Genomic DNA, 14481 nt, shown 5'->3' on the forward strand with positions numbered 1-14481 from the left:
CTAGTCGAACCATCAAAATCTGTGATGCTGTATAAAAGTACAGAGCATAAGGTTCAAGGTTTAGCATCAATTTCAATCCCACCGAACGAACAAAACATCTTTAACCTTCTTTAAAACATCAACAGCCTTCTTTAAAGTTCAAAAATTCAAATCCATGACCAAAAATACCTAAACTGGCTGCCTTTGAACCATTCCATTCACAACTGTCATCTACTTTCCCTGGATTTCTCCCATAATTTAATTTTCCAGAGATAGTTCAGCTGGATAAAAGGGAAAAAGATCATGAGGGGCTTAAGAAATCATATGGCATGAAGCAAGTGGAAGATATAGAACAAGTACCAGAACACCATCCAGAATTTGATAAGCCAACTCTCCGATTGGAATTTATCTTTGCATTCATTTACTTTCACAAGAATTGCATCCTGAAACCTAACAGAACATAAGATTTCCAGACGAAAATTCCAATAGGCATGTCATTTTGGTTATAACTGGAAATCAATATTCAACGAAGGCAAAGTCGCCAATTTCATTGAACACTGTCGGGGAAAGGGATAGCTACAATAAAATACGAAGATGATGAGACACTTAAAGAATGGAGAAAATAAATAAATAACTATGTTAGGCTTGTTTTCAGAATAATACAAACAAACATGAACCTATTGGAAATGTTTTCCACTTTCCAAGATGAACCCTTCTCGGGATGGTGCATTAAGAAAATGCAACCAAGAAGAGGTCTAATTTTCTTGACTAATGGCAGTAGAAACTGCGCTTAATCGAGCTAAGCTTATTAACTATTTCGGGCCGAAACAAAGCGGATCAAGATATTTGTATAGGTTTCTTCACTGCTTCAGAATACCATGATTTCCAAGCTTCCACGTAATGGGAGAAAAGTTCTTTTAAGGCTGAGCGATTACAAGAACAAACACCACAACATTAGTTTATATCAAGTTTGAAGATCATCGTAAAAATTGTGAATTTGTTGCCTAATGTTGATCAATAAAGGTTACAATATGAAGCATGAGAAGCGTACTGAAGTAAGATTGAAAATTGTAAACCAGTAGATGTGCTGTGTAAAAATGAAAAGGTGAACAGAGTTTGGACATTCAACCAATTGCTCACTTAGATCCACTATGGCATTTCAAAATAAAGCAGCACTTTGTTCAACTGTGTTTAATTAGGGGCTTTACCTTGGTTGTGATACTGAGGGCGGAATGTCGAGGAAAGGCTTTCCCAATCGTGAGTTCGCTTCACGTTGTTATTGTCTAAGACACCAACTTTAGCTACTGTTACAGGAGCAAATGGTCCAAATTGATAGCTCTTGGAAGTTCGTTCACATTCCTGATCCTGACTGTTCTGGCTGTCCTCTTGCGAAGAATTCTCACACGGCACTGGCTTTTGCATGTTGAGGCAATGATTTAAACTCGGATAGGCTGAATTTTCAGTCTTGGTTTTCTTATAACTGACATTTGTTACATCCGTTCCAAATGCCCTTTTTTTCGACTCTGGAAGAACAATTGGCTCATTCTTAACTTTACCCCTTACTCCCAACCACCTAAACGCTGGCTTTCTCGTGTCAGTTGTATGCGTCTGCATATGATTCCAAAAAATTTCAAACTTGTGCCAAAAAGATAACAAAAAAACAAACAAACAAACACCATGTTTGACATCCTTAAGGTTGCTTGTAGCATGAAGAAATGCAGTACCTTCTCAATTAGATTCATAGAAGACAGAACATTTGCAATGTCATATAGCCGCCTCACTTTTGCTGCATGCATTTAGAGATGAGTTATCATCAAGCGTTTCCCAGTTTACATGTTGAAATTAACAGCAAAGCTTAGAATTCCTTACTTCTCATTATTGATGAATTGTGGCCATCTCCTAATAAGAGCCTCGCAGCTTCATCAAGGGAAATCATATTCACCTGTAAGATCAAAATTATTCAATCAATCAACAGAACTCGAAGAGGATCAATCACAAACAAGTAAAAGATAGGGTGGGGGAAGTTTCCACTCACATGACTGCAAATAAATAGCTTAACAAAATTTTGAGTCAGAAGCGCCAATGATTTTTCCCTCCTATTGTCTGCATATGCTAATAGAAAGTATAAGGGAACCAGATAGTGGAGGGCAGACAACTTTTTTATTACATACAACAAATATGAGAATAGGGATTTGAACCTCCGAAGAGTAAATGTCTTGATGGCTAACCAGTTCTCATATTGACAAAACACAGAGTATCAATTCAAGCAATCAGACGAACCAAACTGAAAATAAGCAAATGGGCAACTTTCGATGCAAATTCAAACCCAATTGAAGTACAAAGGAAAGTGCGTACCGGCTTTTAAAGATGATGAAGATTTGGGCATGGTGGCAGTTGAGTTTTGGCTTCCGGTTGGATTGGAAAGTCTTTCATCGTCATCTTCATCATCTGAGACCTAAATGTGACCAAATGTAAGACGAGAAACCCATAAACAAACAATGAAGAACAAGGGACATGAAGGCGTGGGGTTTATAGAATAACTAATTGGCTTACTTTTGCATAATCGGTGCCATCAGATGCGCTGCAATTATCCTTCAACCCTTCCTCCTATCAAACAATTCAGAATGAAGTAAGCAGCAGAAGAAATGAAAACAACTAATCTCCAATTTTCCCTAGAAAATCCGGTTCCACCTACCTTAAGATCTTGCAAGGCCTTAGGAATTGCCCCAAACCCATTCCAACTATACTGATTTTTCGCCTTTCTGGAGAGAACCTAAATTAATAAAGAGAAAGCAGAAGCCTAAGTTAGCACATACACGGAATTAGACTAAACACAGAACAAACTTAGCGAAACCAAAAAAAAAAAAACATGAATGAATGAATAATCCTACCCCGACGCTCTCCAAGACATTCACAATATCATAGATCCGCCGCCTTTCCACACCTACACAAACCAAAACCTCCGAATTTCAGAAAAAAAAAACAACCAAAACCAAAGAACTGAACCCTTCACACAACGAATTCGAACTAGAATTAAACCTAATCGCGATGCAGCATCATCAAGCCCAATCGAGTGAACTTCATCGTGGTTATACAAGCTCAAAAAACTGCAGGCAGACAGAACCAAATCAAAAGCCAGAAATCACGAAAACAAAAAGGCATCGATTACACCAACAGCAAAAAAACCATACTTTGAGCACAAAAGACCGAGGGATTTCTGCTTCCTACTGTAAGTATGGTGTCTGGAAGACGAAGAATCCGGTAACGCAGAAGAGGATGGCAGAGCCGCCATGAAGTCGTCAGTGTCACCGTCACCGTCTCCGCCTCCGCCGCAGATCTACAAAGAACTGAAGAAAAGTGTGCAGGAAGTGGGGATGGGAATTGGAGGGAAGAGAGAAATTAGAGATGAGAGAGAGGGTGGATATGGACGGTTAAGATTAAGAAGAGAGATGAGAGAGAGAAAGATGGAGGGAGAAAGAGGACTTTTTGGACTTTGGGCGGGGTGGGGGGCGGGTTTTTCGTAATTTTAAAAATTTTCTCTTTTTTTTTTTTTTTAAATAAGCGGGAATTAAATTTTACGCGCCTCCTCCTTCCGTCTGATTTTTCTTTTTTTTCTTTGGACACGTGGACCTTCTTAGTGGGACCCATTTATATCCTACCTGTCAATTCCCCAAAATAATCGCTTCCGTCGGATTTTCTTTTTCCTTTTTATTTTATTTTATTTTCGGACACGTGAACCATTTTAGTGGGACCCATTATATATCCTACCTGTCGATTTCTCAAAATAATCGCTTCCACGTCGGATTTTTCTTTTTATATTTCTTAGTCTCGGACACGTGGACCTTTCTACTGGGACCTATTTGAATCCTACCTGTCGATTTCTCAAAATAATCGTCTCCGTCGGATTTTTATCTTTTTTTTCATTTGGACACGTGGACTTTTAGTGGGACCCATTTGAATCCTACCTGTCAAAATTTTTGTTGAATCTAACACCATATTCTAAATATTTGCTGGTGCATTTGATCGTTTATTAAATTCTTGTTATGAGCTATTTGGTTCGTTTGAAAGACTTGGTGACTTGAAGAGCTCGAGATATACAAAAAAAATGTTATAGAAATAAATTACAAATGAAAACAATATATTATAATAAAATGTATGGTAAACAGTAATAGAAAGCTAAATATTCTTAACACTCTCGAAAGTTGAGCATCGAATTTAAACAAACTTAAAGTTTTGAAATGAAAATTCAAAGAGATGTCAATAGAGGGTAGAATTAGAGAAAGAAGAACAACTAGCAGTTAAGTATTGAGAAATAACCCTTGGACTGTGGGCTATAGAGACCCGAGGTAGAGGCTTCAAAATTAGGGCTACACTCTATTATGAGAAAAGGACAAGAGACGCAGAGGGAGGGTTCGATGGTGGCTACAAAGAAGGAAGAGTGGACGTGGTGACAATCAGAACAAGAGAGGAAGAAGAGGGTCGAAATTGAGAATGCGAACTTTGGGTGTATTTTAGACGAAGAAATAAAGAGAAAGGGGGAAAGACGAAGTGGGGCATGTGCCTTTTTGGACTGGTTTGGTATCAAGAAAATGAGCACGAATATCTTGAGGCATAGCAGGTGGTGAAGTTTCAATGGATGAAGAGGGAGCCACGACGACTTGGTTGATGAAAAGGCCAGTGTGGCACCCGAATTTTGAAGGTAAATCTCTGCCGAAGGTGGATGGGCTTGTCAAGATTCTGTATATTTTTTATGAGAAGAATGAAGATTAGAGGGTGAGGTTGTATGTAAGGTAGGCTTACGAAGGATGGTTTGGACGCTAAAAGGGTGGAGCTGAAGAGTAATCAATCGCTATGCATGTAGCAGCTATGACGACTGCACCCGTGTAGTGTGGAGAATAATATAAGTAAAAGATTCAGAAGTCATTGGAAAGAAAGGATCGAATTGGGTCCAATTCGACGAGCCACTGCCATGAAAAGTGCGAAAGAAAACCTCCATTGCTCATTTTCCAGCGCCTACGAACCTCTCAGCTATAATTGCCAAGGTTTTCAAATTGGGTCCAATCCGATGAGCCTGCATTCAAGCCACAAGAGCCCATGTGCATTGTGAACCGTTTCCACAAGATTGGCAAAATCGGCGGCGGTGTCTATGGCGGAGCTAGATGTACAGATAGAGGAAAAAACCAACCTTCGTGTTCGTCTTGTACACTCCTGAAACGGTTAGACGAACACGACTCTCCACATTGGTATGATATTGTCCACTTTTAATATAAGTTATCATGACTTTGCTTTGGGCTTCCTCAAAAAACCTCGTATCAATGAAGAGAATATTCCTTGACTCAGATGTCGACTTTTATCATCGAACAATAACAACCTTTCTTTTAAACATAGCGAAAAGGGTGCACGAACAGGGGATTGAAGCAACTTATTTTCCCACTTCCCCTGAATTTTCCCTCGTATTTTCTCTCAACCCAAACAGAAAAATTCAATCTTTCGATATCATTTGAGGTTTGGGCTTCAACCCACAAGTGGGCTTTATGTATTAGGCCCATGAGTGTGAACAAATGATCACGGAAGAGCCGACGTTGAAGTTTAATTTTGATTCTGTTTAAAAGTTTGGGCGGGCAGGAGCCGGAGCCTCCGAATATGGTGGGGCGAAACGAACAGAAGGCGCATGTTAGCGACGCTCACAATTTGAAGTTTGAGTTACAAGGAAGAGCGCTAGAAGGGCGCCATAGGAGCGGAGATTCAATGAGTTCCAAAGAAAATTGTAGAAATGAGCTTCGGACTGCGATTCGGCAGCTCAGTGATCGTTGTCTCTACTCTGCTTCTAAATGGTACAATCCCAATAGCCCTAAAATTTCTGTGTGTATCTGTTTTGGTGCTTCTGATCTGTTCTTTGCTTTCAATCTTGTTTGAACTGCTCAAATGCTGGTTTATGTGAATCATTTTGATCTTCAGAGTCCATTTTCTTGGAGTTTAGATGTTAATTTTACATGATTTCTGAGAAATCAGCGGGTAATAACGAATTGATGATGTTGAATCGTGTCTTTGTTCCTGGATGAATGTTCTTGATTAGCCCTATACTTAATATATGATACAAATTTTTCTGAAACAATCGGCAAGCTCTTGTAACAATTAATATCCGTATATTGTAATGTAGCTAAAAGATTTCATTGAAGTTTTGACATGTCTGAACCTTCACAGGGCAGCTGAGCAATTGGTCGGTATTGAGCAAGATCCAGCTAAGTTCACACCTTCAAACACGAGGTTTCAGCGTGGTAGTTCTAGTATTCGTCGAAGATTTCACACGAATGAGGGTTGTTCAACCCCAATTACTGGCTTATCTTATGTATCTACTCCGGTGATGGAGGAGGATGAGGTTGTGGATGGTGATTTTTACCTTCTGGCCAAGTCGTATTTTGATTGTCGCGAGTACAATAGGGCGGCTCATGTTCTTCGGGAGCAAAATGGAAAGAAATCCGTGTTCTTGCGGCTGTATGCTCTCTATCTGGTTCGTTAATCCTTACCATCTGTAATATTTGTTCTTGGTTTTAAGCTCCTGTTATGTATCGTCGTAAACTAATCGGAATTAATGGATGAATACAAGATAGGGTAAAGTCTAGCTCGCTCGATTGCGTCGGTTCATAAATATTCAGTTGCTGTGATATCTAGTATATGTTTAAATTTTGTTACATTGATGAATAGAGCCCGTTTTGGTATTACTCAAAAACTTATACGTAATTCTAATAACAAAAACTTATTTGCATCACTATTGTGTCTATTCATGATCTTTCATCTGAATCATTAAATCACAAAATCACAGTGTAACAGTCCAAGCCCACTGCTAACAGATATTATCTGCTTTGGCTCGTTATATATGTCATCAGCCTCACAGTTTTAAAACGCGTCTGCTAGGGAGAGGTTTCTACACCCTTATAAGGAATGTTTCGTTCTCCTCTCCAATTGACGTGAGATTTCACAATCCAATCCCCTTGGGGGCATAACGTCCTCGTTGGCACATGCTTGGTGTCTGGCTATGATACCATTTGTAATAGCTCAAGCCCACTGCTAACATATATTATCTGCTTTGGCCTGTTACATATCATTGTCAGTCTGACGCACTTTAATACCGTGAGGTTGACGGTGATACGTTACGGGCCAAAGCAGACAATATCTACCAGTGGTGGCATCGGGTTGTTAACATTTTTGGAAAAGGTGGTGGGTAGGGGGAGACTCATAAAATTGTTGTAGATCAAGGTTCTAAGGCTTTTTTCTTTTATCCTTAGATGAATGTTTTGACGTTGCTTGTTTTAGTGTTCTATACACTAGCACATATATTTTCTTGGTTTCTCTTTTCTACCATTTTGTGTTTCTCTTTTTCTTCAACTTAAAAGCTCCTGCACAAGCTGACAACAGGTGTCTTACTTCGCGTAGGCTGGTGAAAAGCGGAAAGAAGAAGAGGTAGTAGAACTCGAGGGATCATTGGGTAAGAGCGATGCTGTAAACCAAGAATTGGTTTCACTGGAAAGGGAACTATCAACCCTCCGAAAAAACGGCACAGCTGACCCGTTTGAACTGTACTTATACGGACTTGTACTCAAACAGAAAGGCAGTGAAAATCTTGCACGCACCGTTCTTGTGGAGTCAGTGAACAGCTACCCTTGGAACTGGAGTGCATGGTCGGAGCTGCAATCCTTATGCACCACAATTGACATATTGAACAGCCTAAATCTCAATAACCATTGGATGAAGGACTTTTTTCTTGCCAGTGCTTACCAAGAACTTAGAATGCACAATGAATCCTTGGCAAAATATGAGAACTTACAAGCTACATTTAGTTTTAGTAATTACATTCAAGCTCAAATTGCAAAAGCTCAATATAGTTTGAGGGAGTTTGATCAAGTCGAAGCAATATTCGAAGAACTTCTTCGGAATGATCCATATCGAGTGGAAGACATGGATATGTATTCAAATGTGCTCTATGCAAAGGAATGCTTCTCTGCCTTGAGCTACCTTGCTCATAGAGTTTTCATGACAGATAAGTATAGACCCGAATCTTGCTGCATTATTGGAAATTACTATAGTTTGAAAGGACAGCACGAGAAGTCGGTTGTATATTTCAGAAGGGCACTCAAATTGAACAAGAATTATTTATCTGCTTGGACTCTGATGGGACATGAATTTGTGGAGATGAAGAACATCCCAGCTGCCATCGATGCCTATCGAAGGGCTGTAGATATTAATTCATGTGATTATCGAGCTTGGTATGGGTTAGGACAAGCTTACGAAATGATGGGCATGCCCTTTTATGCTCTCCATTACTTCAAGAAAGCTGTATTTTTGCAGCCAAACGATTCTCGGGTGTGGATTGCCATGGCTCAGTGTTTCGAAAGCGAACAGCTACGGATGCTGGAGGAGGCAATCAAGTGTTACAGAAGGGCTGCAAATTGTAATGATAGGGAAGCAATTGCTCTACATCAGTTGGCTAAACTGCATTCTGAGTTGGGGCAGTCGGAAGAGGCTGCATTCTACTACAAGAAGGACTTAGAGAGAATGGAAGCTGAAGAGAGAGAAGGACCAAATATGGTTGAAGCTCTTCTTTTTCTTGCTACATATTATAAAGCACAAAAGAAGTTCGATGAAGCCGAAGTATATTGTACACGGCTCTTGGATTACACCGGTCCGGTGAGTATTACTCGTTTTGTGCGTGCTTCGTTCAACGACACATAATTCGAGTCTCACTCAACAACGTTTTCTTTTTTGTGTCTTTCGTTGCAGGAGAAGGAAACGGCTAAGGATTTACTTAGAGGAATGAGGCTAGCACAATCTAGCTTTCCATCCATGGATGTCGAGCTCTTTCCTCCGTAAGTTATCGCGGTTGCGACGCCTGATTTTCTAACCTCTTTATTCCAACATTCAGAAACAAATACAGGTCGGTCCATACGGAATAATATATACTGCAAAGTGTTTGGCCTAGCGATCTGCATTTCGTTGAAGTTCCAACGTCGAGGTTCGATGCCTTCACTATTCTATGTTTTATCCTATTGTATTCGTCTTACTCGTTAGCTCAGCCCATCCTAGGCTTGGCTGTTCATTCTGCAATGCTCAGTAGAAAGAGCATTTTGATGCCTTGTGGAATCTGTTTTCTGTTGTATCATTGTCGATTGATTCATGTAGCGTTAGAAACTATACTGATTATTTAAAACTGCATTTTTTGTGATCATTCTATTGTGCAATACAAGAAGGGCAATTTGTGCACATTGGGAAAGAATGGTGTAATGGGTAACTTTTGAGCTTGGTTAAACAATCGTAGATAGTGACTCGAATCATCAATTTTTGAGATGATAATAGGTACTTTAGCTAGCAGATTCCCGTTCTAACCGATGAATAAGTACATTTAACCCTTTGAACTCTGTTGGATTACCGATTTAGTTAAAAGAACGAGATTCTTATAAATTCTTTCTTGAGTCAATAAGAGCATCGTCATTTTCATAGGCATGTCCGTTGACCTCGGCATCTTAACGTCGAATGTAATGTGCATATTCTTTTTGCAGAAATTGGTGCAAATGAACTAACAGTTTAGCCTTATGTTGGGAAATATTCCAGGTATAGGAAAACACTACGCTCCATACTACTGCTGCATAAACATCTGTATGAATGACTTGAACACAGAAAGCTCCATCAATTTAATTGAATTCTCAAATTATTCTGTTCCCCAATAAACAAATTTGGGTTCAATACAGTTTGTTTCATCAATCACTTGTTTTCAAACTGTCTCAGATTAACAATGAAAGCAAACGCATGAGGAGTATAGTTCACTCGTGTTGTAGCATCTTAATTTCGACTTGGGTCGATCAAGAAGTTGCCGATCGATGGCATAATTTCTGGGGACTTAGGTCACTGAAAGGCACTTATCTGACTCCCTTTTTCAGAAGACTCGAATCTTGGCTCCTAATTCGCCCTCATCACGAGCTTGGTTCTTCTTAAGCTTGTTCTGAATGGCCACGAGCTGCACTTGCTTTTCGAACTCGGAAGCCTTAGAAGGGGCTTGACGCTTTGACAAAATAACTGAGGAAGAAAGACTACAAAGGCAGAGCGGAGACCAAATCGCTGTTTGAACCTTGTCGCCCCTCCTTTACGAGCTCACTCGTCTTTCCCCACTAGATATGCTTCACTAAAACTTTGGAAAATCAAAGACAGGTCCTTTTGAAGTGAAATGAATTAAGTTAATGTGAATCCGAATGGAAGATTCAACATTGAAATCTTTTTTTTTTTGCCCAAAAAAATAAAGAAGAATTCTTCATTAACTTAGATGAACCAATATGAATATTTTGATGGAGTTGTATGCCCAAAAAGCATATTCAACATCAATCAACAGATATTCCAAGAAGCATATAAGATCAATCAAAACAACAAGAAAGGGACCAGTAGGGAATCACCTAAAAAAAGGAAATTTTATCCAAAAGGAATTGGAGAAAGGGCAGAGAGAAAGCTGCAAGTTTTGGCCCTTAGCTTCAATGGCAGCTCCTTTTTAGGTAACCAACAAGTTTGAACGTTGAATTTTGGACCATTAGAATTTAGAATCTCTCTTTTTCTTACACCATTAAACGGCAGTTCTTTCTCAGCTACAGAGGAACGAAAAAAACACTACAGAGAAATAAATACCATATGAAAATTGGAATATAATTAACTAAGCTTTCCCAAGGGAAAGAAAAATGCTATGATTCAAGGTTTTAATATATATAGTAACGAAAGGAAGGATATAAAGATTACATAAACATTCATAAGTTAGCGGACGATATATATATATATCGTCCATATGGTACTTGCTCATGGCCTGTGGAGCTTCCTTGGAAATCATTTCACTTGCTTACCAACCAATACTTTCTTGCAAAACAGCCCATATTCAGGTTTTCTTTGTTGCAGTTGGTTTTATTTCTCAAAGCAACAATTATGAATTTCAGGGCAGACAGAGTTCTATCACCGCCACTTCTTCTCAGACAAAGATATGAGCTGCAGAAACATAATTCCAGGATTATATGAGTGAACAATGCAGTTTTTTATATGACACCTCTCATTTATGAGATGAAAGATGTTGAAATGGCATAAAAAGGATGCAAAGATCCCAAATAACAAAATAACAATGAGTTTCATCAAGGTTTTCGAGCTGTATTCTAAACCAAACCAAACAATATACCAGTATGGTAGCTAAAACTAATATAAAAAGGGTGGAAATTGCAGCAAAAATGGGTTTTAGGGGAAGGCCAGCTCCTTGGTTGCAGCAAGTCTTGTGGCCTAGCAGTAGAATGCCAGCATTTTTCTGATAAACAAGTCATAGTTGAAGGCTATGGCCTAGAAGGCAGGATGGTTGTTGTATATATATATATAGTTGAAATTGCTCATGGCAAGTGATGTTAATGATCAACTATCTATTTATGTGTTTCTACAGCTTACGATGACAACCAACACTCTAGAGAGGTTTCTCCATGTTTTGTGTTCTCAGTTTCTCGAAGTGTAAATTTAACAAGAGTTTAGCGGGGAGGGTATCCGAAAGTCACTGTTGCATATCAAGGATTTAATATCAAATCAAAAACGACAACTATATGCAGGAACCATAACCAATGAAGAAACAACTTGAACGGTAGAGATAAATTATGATATGAAAGGAGATAGCACGCACGCGATATGTGTTTATAACAATTACATTTCTACTAGGCTATATGAGATACTGTATACGGCAATTTGTGTTTCTAACAATTACATTTCTACTAGGCTATATGAGATACTGTATACGATTACCAGCTATGCCTGCAAATACTCAAACTTAAAATCTCCTCCAGATACTAAATATGAATTTTCTCCCAGTGAATTAGGCTATGAGTAATTTGTAAGAACAGATGCATCGGAGAAACGTAATCCAGAGAAACGGCCAGAAATGCAAGCAGTATAGCAAAATAAAGTTTACAAACATCAGCTATATTGCCTGTTGAGACTAGACAACAAACTATCTCTCATTCAGTACCACGGAGTATTATGCCCTTACCCAGTACTACAGAGTGTGCAATTAACTAATTCCAGATGCTTAGAAATGAAATAGAAGGCTATACCAACACGTCAAAGTAGATATAAAACTAACCTGCCGAGCAACCTGCACCAATCGACGGTTGTCCCGAGACGATTCTGTCATTAAGCTAAACTTGTCTGATTCTGATGATACACTTTGTTTATCCTTCATCCTTTTCTTTAATATGTTTTCATCAATTGATGATTTACCATCAGGGCTGCTTAAAGATTCCTTCTTTCGTTTTCTTTGGAATGTATACTTGAGAACTTTATTATCTGACTGTTGACTCGGAATCTCATCAAGTACATCGGAGTTTTTCATATCCAATTGAACTGATGACTCCTTAACTGGGTCGACGTCTATTTTATAAGCAGAAGCCTCCATGTTCTCCCCAATTAAATTTTCCTGCCCATTGAAGTCAGATTTAGCTACAACTGCTATGTCATCGTCCGTCATGTTCCTAGGAGGGCAATCATTTATTACTGCTCCATCTCCCTCACTGGCGTCGGGACATCCTGAAGGTGTTGGCATTTCATTTATTTCCGAGAGTACAGGGGTTGAGAGCAAGATTAGACCATTCTGACCATCAATTTCTTTTTTCGACAGACATTCCTCTGAATCATCGTTATCCACTGAAATGCTTTCTGGGCAGTGAAGGTCAGGTGACTTGCGTTGCTTAGTAATGTCATCAAGAACAGGTAAAGCTTTCCTCTTGTTGTACCTAGTAGCTTGTTTTCTTTTTCGGCGGAGGGATTTAATAATCGGAACTTGACTATCCTTGCTTAATAACTCAGGCAATGCCTTGATCTCATTAAAATTCTTCCTTTCTTGACCGATATAATCAGCCTTGGCAATGAACGTTTTACACATAAGTTTACCCTCTTCTTCACCCGTATTGAACGCCTTACTCTTGACATTTTCAGCTTGTCCAGCCAGACACACTTTTCGATCAATCAATTTTCTTTCAAATGCACGTACTCTCTGAGTACAGCCATTTCTGTAAAGCTTGGGTTCTTTGCTTCTCATCACCATAGAGGCAAAATCTCCATGAACTTGACCATTATCCATCTGCAATTCATTTTTACTTTCAGGCCAGCTATCAATGCATGTCCCATTTAAAGTTGAATTTATGCTATAAGGACCAATCCTCTCATGTGAGTTCGGCAAGTCCTCCCGAGATGCAACATTACTGGCCAAGTTTTGCTTATCTTGGGGCGCTACTTTTTTGTTCCTCACATGTTCCAATTCATCTTGAACTTCCTGCAACTGAGCTCTAAGTTCCCTCACTATGTCCTCGGCTTCCTCAAGCTGAGCTTCAAGTTCTTCAATCTTTTTCTTTTGATTTGAAGACACCGTCTCTGCCTCGCTGACCTGAAAACATGGCATATTTCAGCTCCACATTTGTTCACATAAATTAGAAAAGCACAAAAAGAAACTTCAGTTTCTTTTTCTGGTTATGTTGAGAAAGATACAACTATTAATAACTTCATTCAAGAATTATTATGTGTTTCTAGCTCTCTTCATTCTTATTCTTTTGCACAGTTCATTTCAAAATGTTTGGCGCTGTTTTGCAACCGCCTACTTAAATTGATTACTAGGAAATAGTTGATTTAAGCAACGAACAGCCAGAAAATAGCGAGAACTGATTGAATGGCTGTGTAAAAAACTAGCTACAAATTATGAAAGAACGAAATCCGTTACCCAACATTAAAGGTTACCAACTAGCGTAAAGATCACAAATTTTTATTCCAAGTCCATTAACAGCAACAGAGTACAAATCAAAACCACCAAGCCAACCACATCAGAACGTGATCCGAAGAACACACAACAATTCTAAACAAGAAACGGGCAAGCAAGAAACAAACAAACAAACAAACCTTAGAATCCAACATTTGCTTAAGCCTAAGCAGTATCCGGAAAGCCTCATCTTTAGTCGCGGCGAGCTCCTGCTGGAACCGAATAGCGTTCCTCTCAGAAACCATAATACGCGCCGCCGCTTCCTTCGCCGTATTGAGGATTATATCGGCGTAAGCCTTCTTGAGTGCCGTCAATTTCTGAAAACAAACAAAATCCATTACAAAATCAGACGAAACACACCGCTAAATCCCAGTCGAAGGCAGTAAAACAAACTTCAATAGGATCAAAATCACCTCCTCTCACACATTACCCACCAAAACCACAAATCCCAGAGTAAAAAATCCCAAAACAAACAAAGGAAGTTCGTTAAAGCAGCGAGGGCAATCTCAATAGAATTACCAGTCGATTAACAAATAGTGGCGATTCAAAAAATATACCTCAGAATCTTCCATTACCGGTGAATCGAAGAGCCTTCTCCACTCTTTGCTGATTTATTTGGACCGCGTTGTGAAGAAGGAAGAAAAGAGAAAGAATAAGAGCGGAGGTTTGTTCTGTTTCCCCCCCTCGCTTTTACTTCAGCT

General features: G+C 39.2%; 3 protein-coding genes across 8 annotated transcripts; 1 reads left to right on the forward strand and 2 right to left on the reverse strand.

Moving 5' to 3' along the window:
• Positions 1-3430, reverse strand: LOC111490281 (E2F transcription factor-like E2FE). 4 transcript variants are annotated; one of them, XR_002719527.1, is made up of 12 exons: positions 3171-3430; positions 3019-3086; positions 2871-2923; positions 2675-2752; positions 2533-2586; positions 2335-2434; positions 2015-2091; positions 1849-1921; positions 1704-1765; positions 1188-1587; positions 340-429; positions 1-260 (listed from the first exon to the last, which is right to left on the reverse strand). XR_002719527.1 is itself a non-coding variant. In XM_023138856.1 (11 exons), the coding sequence occupies exons 1-11, from the start codon at positions 3269-3271 to the stop codon at positions 817-819; spliced, it is 1152 nt and encodes a 383-aa protein (XP_022994624.1). In that variant the 5' UTR covers positions 3272-3428; the 3' UTR covers positions 502-816. The 4 variants fall into 4 exon arrangements, 2 of the variants coding, with proteins under 2 accessions (XP_022994624.1, XP_022994626.1); XR_002719526.1 differs by having other exon boundaries at positions 340-422; positions 3171-3429; XM_023138856.1 differs by lacking the exons at positions 1-260; positions 340-429 and adding an exon at positions 502-902 and having other exon boundaries at positions 3171-3428.
• A 2162-nt stretch (positions 3431-5592) lies between these two features.
• On the forward strand, positions 5593-9710 carry LOC111490258 (anaphase-promoting complex subunit 8-like). 3 transcript variants are annotated; one of them, XR_002719523.1, is made up of 5 exons: positions 5593-5813; positions 6184-6490; positions 7414-8664; positions 8758-8989; positions 9586-9710. XR_002719523.1 is itself a non-coding variant. In XM_023138815.1 (4 exons), the coding sequence occupies exons 1-4, from the start codon at positions 5623-5625 to the stop codon at positions 8845-8847; spliced, it is 1839 nt and encodes a 612-aa protein (XP_022994583.1). In that variant the 5' UTR covers positions 5593-5622; the 3' UTR covers positions 8848-9237. The 3 variants fall into 3 exon arrangements, 2 of the variants coding, with proteins under 2 accessions (XP_022994583.1, XP_022994584.1); XM_023138815.1 differs by lacking the exon at positions 9586-9710 and having other exon boundaries at positions 8758-9237; XM_023138816.1 differs by lacking the exon at positions 9586-9710 and having other exon boundaries at positions 5636-5813; positions 6189-6490; positions 8758-9237.
• A 925-nt stretch (positions 9711-10635) lies between these two features.
• LOC111490269 lies at positions 10636-14481 on the reverse strand. Its single transcript, XM_023138837.1, has 4 exons — positions 14338-14481; positions 13921-14097; positions 12116-13414; positions 10636-10992 (listed from the first exon to the last, which is right to left on the reverse strand). Exons 1-4 carry the CDS (start codon positions 14350-14352, stop codon positions 10960-10962), a joined length of 1524 nt encoding a protein of 507 aa, XP_022994605.1. The 5' UTR covers positions 14353-14481; the 3' UTR covers positions 10636-10959.

The sequence above is a fragment of the Cucurbita maxima genome, unplaced genomic scaffold, assembly GCF_002738345.1.
Source record: "Cucurbita maxima cultivar Rimu unplaced genomic scaffold, Cmax_1.0 Cma_Scf00015, whole genome shotgun sequence".
NCBI classification, from domain to species: Eukaryota; Viridiplantae; Streptophyta; class Magnoliopsida; order Cucurbitales; family Cucurbitaceae; genus Cucurbita; species Cucurbita maxima.

Bases quoted from the DNA above. Each gene is read 5' to 3' on its own strand.
- LOC111490281 (XM_023138856.1), bottom strand. From the start codon at position 3,271: ATGGCGGCTCTGCCATCCTCTTCTGCGTTACCGGATTCTTCGTCTTCC. The intron at 2,587-2,674 runs GTAGGTGGAACC...ATTGTTTGATAG, and splicing joins AGGCCTTGCAAGATCTTAAG to GAGGAAGGGTTGAAGGATAA. The intron at 1,922-2,014 runs GTGAGTGGAAAC...TTGATCTTACAG, and splicing joins AGCTATTTATTTGCAGTCAT to GTGAATATGATTTCCCTTGA.
- LOC111490258 (XM_023138815.1), top strand. From the start codon at position 5,623: ATGGTGGGGCGAAACGAACAGAAGGCGCATGTTAGCGACGCTCACAAT. The intron at 6,491-7,413 runs GTTCGTTAATCC...TACTTCGCGTAG, and splicing joins GGCTGTATGCTCTCTATCTG to GCTGGTGAAAAGCGGAAAGA. The intron at 8,665-8,757 runs GTGAGTATTACT...CTTTCGTTGCAG, and splicing joins TCTTGGATTACACCGGTCCG to GAGAAGGAAACGGCTAAGGA.
- LOC111490269 (XM_023138837.1), bottom strand. The intron at 13,415-13,920 runs GTTTGTTTGTTT...CCATGTTTTCAG, and splicing joins AGCAAATGTTGGATTCTAAG to GTCAGCGAGGCAGAGACGGT. The intron at 10,993-12,115 runs GTTAGTTTTATA...ATGTTTCTGCAG, and splicing joins TGGTGCAGGTTGCTCGGCAG to CTCATATCTTTGTCTGAGAA.